Raw genomic sequence first — 8,547 nt, 5'->3', positions numbered from 1 at the left:
CGCTGGGGGGTCCAGGAGCCCAGAGGAGGGTTTCCAGAGCTCGGACACAGGCCGGCAGACCCAGGGGGACGCCTGCGGGCCCCTCCCTCAGAGGCGCCGCCCGCCGCCCCACCGCCTGCCTCTCACCTGTGCTTCGCCCTGCAGGTGGACCTGTACGGCTTCGGGGCGGACGGCAAAGGGAATTGGCACCACTACTGGGAGAACAACCCCTCGGCGGGGGCTTTCCGCAAGACCGGGGTGCACGACGGGGACTTCGAGTCCAACGTGACGGCCACCTTGGCGTCCATCGACAAGATCCGGATATTCAAGGGGAGATGACGCTGCGAGCGGTCCAGGTCGGGCGTTGCAGAGCGTGCCTCTCATGTCGGCCCCAGCCGCCCCCAGAGCCCTGCGTTCCGCGGGCTTCCAGGGCCAGCCTCGGCGGCCTCCCGCAGCCTCTCCCATCCCGACGACGTTTGACGGCATCTGCTCACCAAGGTCGCCAGGCCCTGCTGCGGGGCACGTCTCCCGGCCGTCGGGGGTGGGGAGACTCCTCGTGGCTGTCCAGGGCTGGGGAAGGCGGGGAGATTCGGGAGACGCCCATGCTCCAAACACAGAGGTCACTTCGGCTTCGGAGGACGTGGCGGGCAGCAGATACGCCCGTGTTCTAAAGGCAAGGACGTTTCCCGAGGGAGGACGGGCAGAGACGTCCCTCTGCTGAGGGTCCCAGGCGGATCCCACGCTGGGTCTTGCCGGGATGCTTCTGAGTGAGAGCGGCCACCAGCACTGAGCCACATGGGCCACAGCCCTGGGGCCGGGTGACACCTTTCTTTGCAAGATGCCTGGCATGACAGCCCCACCTCCCCTCCCTCCCCAAAGCTCGTTTGCGCTGGCCAGGAGTGGCTCCCCACCCCGGAGGCCGGCATTCTTGGAAAGGTGGTCCTGCCTCCAGCCAAGGTCTTCTTCTCAAGCCGACTTTCTCCTGAGCAATCAATCTTTTGGGTTCAAATTACGGCTGAGAGCAGATCTGACTAAGTCCATGTGCCTTTGTATTTGGGGAAGAAAATGCATGCATTGGCCAAAATGAGGCAAACGCCCCGACTCGGGAAAGGGGACCCCTGGGGACATCTTTTCTAGTTTCCTGAGCCAGCGCCCGAGTTGGAGCAAAGCTCGCATAATACACAACGCCTCTCAGAGGCACATTCGACGCGGAGTGTCACGGACAGCTGGGGTGGGTGCCCATGTCCTTCCGAGCCCATGCAGAGGACTTCCGCCAGCCGACATTCTCCCCGAGGGCCCACACGCTGCGCCCAGGCCCTGCTGGCCCCTGCACGGTGTCCCGGCGTGTGGCCGTCCTAGGAACGCGGGAGAAGCCATACCTCTCCCTCTCACTCTCGCTCGCCATTCTTCCTGATTATTTATTGATTTATTCTGGTTGAGCTTAGCTGACGTCGTGTGCACTTTCCGTTGCTGGTCCTGGGATTTGATTTTAGTTAAGCTCGTTCTTGCTCTGCCAGCAGCTGGGGAGCGGGGAGCTTAAAGCAAGCTTTGTCTGAATCCTCAGACTTGGGCGCTGGGAGGACCTAGGGCGGGGGTGTTACTGGGGGCAAATCTTGGGGTGTCAGGTCGGTGGGTTTATGGGTTGCTCTGTGCCTCCTTCACTTCCAGTGCCAGCTCCCTCCTTTCGCACTGTGAGCTTGGATTCCGTCTCAGGCCAGGACAGAGAGCCTCCTCGGGGACGGGTGGGAACTGCAGTCACAGGCAGAGGAGGGCAGTGACGGCTGGCGCTAGTTACTGACATGTAATCGGAAAAACCACTTTTCCTGTTGAAAGTATTTCTCAAAAGGCCACTACTGCTCTGAGGGGGTGACAGGTTCCTGGTGGCATGTGAAGGATGCCAGTCTCAGAAGCCAGGGAGCTACCTACCTCCTCTGCTCCCTGCAGCCAACTGGTCAGCCCTATTCTCTCTGGCCACAGTTCCTCCCTCTGAAAATGGGGCGAGAGAGTCACTGAGGGCACTTGGGGGCCACAGGTGGTGTCAGGCTATTCCCGAGTCCTCAGAAATCGCATACCATGTTTGTTTTCTCTGTCTGTACATACGCGCCTTTTCCTGGAGGATGGTTCCAGAGCTTCTCTGAGGTTCTCGAAGATTCAGCATCCAAAAAGCGTTTCTTTAAAAAAATCAACAAACAGAAAACAAAACCTGTTCTAGCTTTAAAATCCTCCAGACCTTAAGACTCTCGACTGACAAAGGCTCATCCGTGGCTGTGAGGTCCAGTCCAGGAAGGCTCGCGCTCATGGCAGCACCGGACGTGAGGAGAGTGCTCGGGGGAGCGTCCGGTGGCCGGCTGTTGAATGCCAGGGACAAACCTCGAGATGTTGAATGCCAGGGACAAACCTTGAGAAAAGTGGGCACCGCACCGAGGCGGGGAGCGATGTGGACTGACTCCTGAGCTCTCCCCTTCCCCGGCAAGCCGAGTCTGTTCAGGAGGGTCCGGTCCCCAACGAGCAGTCTGCCCCTGGGCTTCACGGGGTCAGAGCAGGTCCCTGAAGGGAGGCCGAGCTGCACGCTGCCCGAGGTGGCCGCCTGGCCCCCGTCCTACCCCTCCCTCCGTCCCACCGGCTGTGCACGCTGTGAGATGTGTTTCGGCGCTCAGAATCCGGCTCTCCCGTTTCACGGGTGGGGAAAGCAAGGCCCAGAGAAGTGAGTGACTTGCAAAAGTGAACCAATGGCAACAGCACGAGTCAAACCTTTTGAGCCAAAAATGGGCAGGGAGGCTCCGCACACAGTTGCGTTCTGCACTCAGGCCCCTGGATTCCAGCCCAGGGCTCGTCCACTCTGCAGACTCCTTGGAGACCCGTCAGGCCCCAGGCAGGCAGCAGAGGCAGCTCCGCCTGCGGCAAACAGGGCTGAGCCTGAAGCGAAGTGGCCGAGGGTGATGAGGGAGAGAGAGCCCAGCAACAAACATCCCAGCCTTTGGAACCCTCCAAAGGCCAGGAGCTGGAGCCGCCAGGAGCAAAACCAACACCTGTATCCGCGTCCCCCTGGACTCCTGTCCTCACCCACCTGTTGGCTGACAAAGGAGCCGGGTTCGTGGCCTCTGGCTCTAGGAGCGATGGGGAATGGGGAGCAAAAGGAAGTTCCTATATTTTTTGAAACCTTGGCTCCGCCAGGCATTGTCCATTGAGCCACAATGGCTGGGCGTAGTGGGAGAAACCAGAGAAAATAAAACAGGACATAAAGTAGCGTTGCCAGACAGGCAGGTGGGGAGGCCACTGAAGATAGAGAAGGCAGGTTTGGGGGCCGGATGGCATCCCAGGCACTGCTGTGGCCGGAAGGGACAGCGAGAGGCCGATCCTACCTTGATGTGAACTGGGCCTCTGGGTCCAAGGTGGACTAGAGTCAGAACATTTAGAACTGTGATGTTCGCTTTGATGTTCCCTTCAAGGCAGGCTGGCCACAAAACGGAAGATGGAAAAGGGTCACCTAACCTCTCCGAGCCTTACCTGCCTCCTCTCTCAGCTCACTGTCCCTCACCTGGTCGTGATGGAAAATGCTTTCCCAGGGAAGCCCAAGCCCTGAGCGCTGTCCAGCTTAAAGGGCTGGACCCAGCCACGTGCCACCAAGAACCAGCAAGTGCCCTCGCCCCTCCAAAGAGCTCTCAGTGGGTCCATCCATCATGGACTTCTGGTTTGCAGCAAACATGCCACAGGCCGCTGGCTGGGCCCCCTCCCCTGTGGCCTGGGCTACGTTTGGAGATCATATCAGCCTTTCTCCTTGAATCTGTCATGACACCAGCCCTCCGACCCCTGGGGAGCTAGCTACGTGACACCTTTTTTTGAGGAAAAGAAGCGGGCTCAGGAGGAACAGCAGAGATAAGCAGAGCTCATCTGATCGACACTGGGTGTTAGCAACGTTTTTTCTTACTAAAGAGCATTGAGCTTCCTACAAGCAGCCTGCCAGCTTGCACCCTCCTGATGTCCCTCCCAGCCCATCGGAGATCCAGACTCTTGTTGCCCAGTTTCTGTCATAGACCAGAACCGCCATGCGTGGCCCACCCGCCCAGGGTCCTGAGCCGGACGCCAGCGTCAACCCAGGCCTGCGTCGGGAACCCCGGCCCGCAGGGCAAATGTGGCGTCCAGACGCCTTAGCCTCCCCTGAAGTCCCGTCAAAGCCAAAGTTTCCGGAGCACTTTTTCTTTGCAATCTTGTTTGGTTGGCTGTTGGTGTTTTGGAACTTGCTTCCCCGACCCCGGCCCTGCCTCGCGCCCCCGCCTTGCGGCTGAGCGTTCATCCCGATGCGTTTTGAATGAAGTTCCCCGCGGTCCCCGTCCTCGACCTCTGCTCTGTGTGTTATTTATTGCTGAACGTTTCCAATGATCCGAATCAAAGTGAATAAAGAACTATTTTATCGTTTGGGCGTGTTTGCCGTTTTTCTAGGAGCGCCATGCTGCAAGGTTCCCGCTCGGGAACCATTTTGGTCCTGAGAGGGGGGCACTGCTTCACCCCCTGAGCCCCCCCAGGTTGGCACCCGCTCCTTCCCAGTGCCCAGAGGTCCAAGGGAGGGAGAGGGAGCCTGTCCTCCAATGCCGCTGCGCCCCACACCGCCGTGTGACCATGGGGAGTCACCCGACCTCTCGGATCCTCAGCTGCCTCCTCTGTAGAATGAGCACCACAATGCCAGTTGTCAGAAGCGGGTGCGGTCAAGCATGAAAGCATCTCAGGAGGCCCAAGGAGACTCCTGCCCACTGCCCCAAGTGTTCACTAGACGGAGTAGCCCGGGCCAGGGCTGAACGTGGGCAGTTAGTGTCTGTGCTTTCCCAGTGGATGGCCACATCCTGGACAGACCCAAGTCTGGTCCAAAGTTGGCACAGATCTCTCAGATCTTGTTTATTTTTAATAGGTCCACAAACCCAGTATGGGGACTCTATTGTGTAAAGTTGGTGCAAATAATAACGCCTCCCGATTTGTGTGGCACCTTACAGTGTGCCCAGCACTTCCTTGGGCATGAACTTGAACTCTCATGACAGCTGTGAAGGGCGGGGGACGGTTGCTGGGTTCCCAGATAAGCACAGGTGCAGAATTATAGCCAACTGAGGGCCGAGGTGGGGTTTGAACCCAGCCTTCCCTCTCGAGATCTAGGGCTCCCTGTCGCTCTGCTGCCTCTTGAGTTCGTATGAGACGTTTGTCTGTGGTGACCTTCTGGAGGCAGCCCCCAGAGGCAGCACAGTGCAGACAGTCCCACAGGTGCCCTGGGTTCGTCCTCATCAGCTGTGTGCATGTGAGCAGGTGACTTGACCTCTCTGTGCCCGATCTGCTACGGATAAAGCTAGGATGATGCGCCTACCGCATGAACATGTGTTGAGGATTCAGTGAGCTACGCCTGTACCAGGGCCCTGCCCCCACCCCTGCCCCCTATCAGAGAGACCCAGCCACCCCAGATTCATTCCTGGTGGACGGCACACCTCAGCTGCAATGTGGGCAGGTGGCCACAAGGTGGCGACACATGCAGGCGGGTGCCATTGGGAGAGCTTGGCCTGTGGGAGCCCATCCCACCCTAGTCCCAGGCCAGGGCCCCGCCACCGCTGCCCACCACTCCCGCTCCCCCACAAACGCAGGTCCTCTGGGATTCAGTCGTGGGAAGCTTGGGGAAGTCCTCTCGGGAATACCCAGCAGGCTGCTCCAAACACGTGCGTGGCTGATCAGCGAGGAGTGGATGGGATCACAGCGTCCCCGAGAAGGGGGTTTCTTAGTTCCTTTTTACTTTGTAACACAGGCTTCTAAGCACACACAAGGACCGAAGGAGCGCATGAACCCCATTTACCCGTTCTCTAGGTGCGACAGTGTGTTTCCCACACGTGCCGTCTGGTAGCTTCGTCTTCTCTCTGGGGTCACGGGAGGTCACGTGTCAAGAGCAGGGGAGGCAGGAGGACGCAGAACCACCAGGGAAGGTTCCAAGTGGGTGACGGGCAGGCCGACCGTGAAGAGGGAATCCCGGGCTGGCCGGCGTCGAGGGCCTGGCTAAGGGTGGGAGCCGATGGCTTTCAGGGGGCCCATCTGTGGGGCGCGGCACCTGACTCAGCCATCATTCAGGTGCAGGGAGAGAAGAGCCAGGGGGTGAGGTGACACAAAGCTTGGAAGGGGATTGGCTGAAACGAGGGAGCGAAAGGTGATGGGAGCTGCAGGGGGAAGGACAGAGGCCGGAAGGACAGAGGCCGCAGGACGAGGGGGCAGGGCGGGTAGCGGGTCCTGAGTCAGGACGCGCGACATCTACGGGAATCTCGTCGTGAGCTGGGAGGCTGTGGAAACGCGGTGTTTGAATGAGTGGCCTTCAGGATGCGGTCATTCCAGGTGATGGAGAAAAGGTGGAGGAAAGACTTGGGGGTCAGGAGACACCCAGGGTCCAGGAGGGCAGGTGCCCTACATGAGCTCCATGGGGACGCTGAAGTCACCGGGGTAAGGGTGCGACTGGCTTAGAAACACTTACGCAATGTGCAGAGTCTGCCAGGAGAGAGGGACCGGGCCCCCTTGGTAGGAACGGCACGCACAACCAAGAGAGGTTGGGGTGGGGGCGTGAAGTCCAAGAACGCCCGTGAGGGCCCGTAGAGATGCGGTCCTCCCCCCGGACACTGCTGCTGGGAGCTGGGCCAGAGCAGCCACAGGCGTACCTGCCCCAGGTACGTCTCACAGGTCAGGGCAGTGAGCCTGCCTCTTTGCAGGGCCAGGAGCCTCCCGCGAGCCTCTGGTGATGCCACATGTCGGGCGCAGGTCCTGGCACACAGAAGACCTTAAGCAAAGGGTCGTGATTACTATCAATCAATTGAGAACATCCTTTCTGGAGCCGTTCGGAAGGGGTGCTTACGTATAAGCCATAGCTATGAACGTTGAATGCCCGGAGGGTGACTTCAGGGCCACAAAGTCCAGTTTGGACTCTCCGTGGCACCCGAGGATTCTGAGGGCTCCTTCCTCTCTGTGTTTTACGGCAGGGGGACTGGCTTTTCTGAAATTTTGTCCCAAACAGAGCTGTCGCTGGTGTAGGTTTACGGATCGCTGGCAGATCCCTTCCTGTTGTGAGCCCCCCAAGAAGAGGGCTTGGCTGGAGGTCGGGTACCCACAGGTCCCGGAGTCGAGGACCTGGGTCCAGACATGGAGCTTCTCTGAAAAGTGGGAGCGATGATTCCTAATCATCTGCCTCCCAGGATTGAGTGGAAACTAGCGTACTATATGGACACTTACATGTCACTGGACAGATGTGTACTGAGGGCCGCTGGGGGCTGGGGATCAGGAGATGGGCAAGCCAAGGTCTCTGCCATTAGAAGGTGACAGACGAATACAGGAGGCTGTGGGGAGCCAGTGGCAACACCATGAAAAGCAGGATGTGTTTAATAATGACTGGACCCCCTTGCGCACGCCTTCAATTTGAGCTGAGTATTTTGCCTCCTTTAATCTCTAATCCTGCAACAGTTTTGGCGAGAGGCGTTATTCCTGCTAGAGGAGAATCTAATGAGGAAACAGCTTCCAGGAGATGAAATAACTGTCAGGTAGGAAGGGGCGTAGCCAGGACTTGAGAAGCAAGGTGCTGAGTCCGGGAGTGCTGAGTAAAGATTGTAAACCTCTTTCCCCACCGACAGCATGGGGACAGTGGCCTGTCAGATTTTCTTTAAACGCAAACCCTTTGGAGACGAGACCCCAGGGGTGGATTAGCGGCGGTAGAGACCTCCAGCCCTGGGAACACCTACAGCTGCCAAAATCTTGCCTTCTGACCCTGGCCCCAGAGTACGGACAGGCCTCCTACCGGTGGTGGCCAGCAGAGGGCGTAACGGACCCGCCCTTCTTTCAACACAGGCTGGGACCCAGAAAGGGTTTGAAAGCCGTGTGAGAACACACACACGTGTAAGGTCGGAATCTGAAATGACTTGACATTAGATATTATTAAGTCCAACATCCCCCCCCAACCCAGATAAGGAGACGAAGATCTCTGCCGCTTGGCCAAGCAAACCGGGTCAGGAGAAAAAGTCTGTGCCCAGTTGGCAAGGTAAGAACCCCAAGTGAGAGGACCGGCGGAAAAGATCTACGACCCGTTTGCTTTGTAGCCTACAGGGAAAACCTGGCTTCCCGGAACCTTCGCTTTGCGATCTGTGAAACGGGAATTAAATGAGTATGCACAAAGCGAAGTGGACAGGCACCACTTTCTGAGTCCTCTCCGTGCCAGGCATTTATCGAGCATTTTCTCATCTAATTCTCGTGACAATCCCATCAACGAGAGGGTGTCCCACCCTCATGGGAGACCTGAGACCTGTAAGTTGCTTGCTTGAGGCTGTGCATGCCATTCACAGGGATCAGGGGGACTCAGGACCGGCTCCAAGTCCATCAGTCAGGATGGGAGAGGCTACGGCTGCAGTCATGATGAGCCCCACATCCCAGTGTCCTGCTGTCTCAGAGTCTGACGGGTTTAGCAGTTCTCCTGCATGGACCCTTCACGGGTGACTCAGGCTTCCTGGCTCCTTTCATGTTGCAGGAAGGCCAACTTCAAGTTTAACACGTGGTCATCAAGGTCAACTTCGAGTT

General features: G+C 58.2%; 1 protein-coding gene across 3 annotated transcripts in view; it reads left to right on the top strand.

Annotated features, from left to right (window-relative positions):
• ST3GAL1 (ST3 beta-galactoside alpha-2,3-sialyltransferase 1) overlaps positions 1-4,395 on the top strand; it is a 62,559-nt gene extending 58,164 nt beyond the window's left edge. For all 3 annotated transcript variants that reach the window (XM_006912932.3, XM_025047603.1, XM_025047604.1), the window contains exon 9: positions 145-4,395. In XM_006912932.3, the coding sequence (XP_006912994.1) occupies positions 145-318 (174 nt within the window). In that variant the 3' untranslated portion in view covers positions 319-4,395. The remainder of the gene's footprint in view (positions 1-144) is intronic.
• Positions 4,396-8,547: the final 4,152 nt, after the last annotated feature.

This window comes from Pteropus alecto, unplaced genomic scaffold, assembly GCF_000325575.1.
Source record: "Pteropus alecto unplaced genomic scaffold, ASM32557v1 scaffold105, whole genome shotgun sequence".
NCBI classification, from domain to species: Eukaryota; Metazoa; Chordata; class Mammalia; order Chiroptera; family Pteropodidae; genus Pteropus; species Pteropus alecto.
The sequence above is the reverse complement of the archived record's forward strand: the minus strand, read 5'-3'. Positions and strand labels throughout refer to the sequence as shown.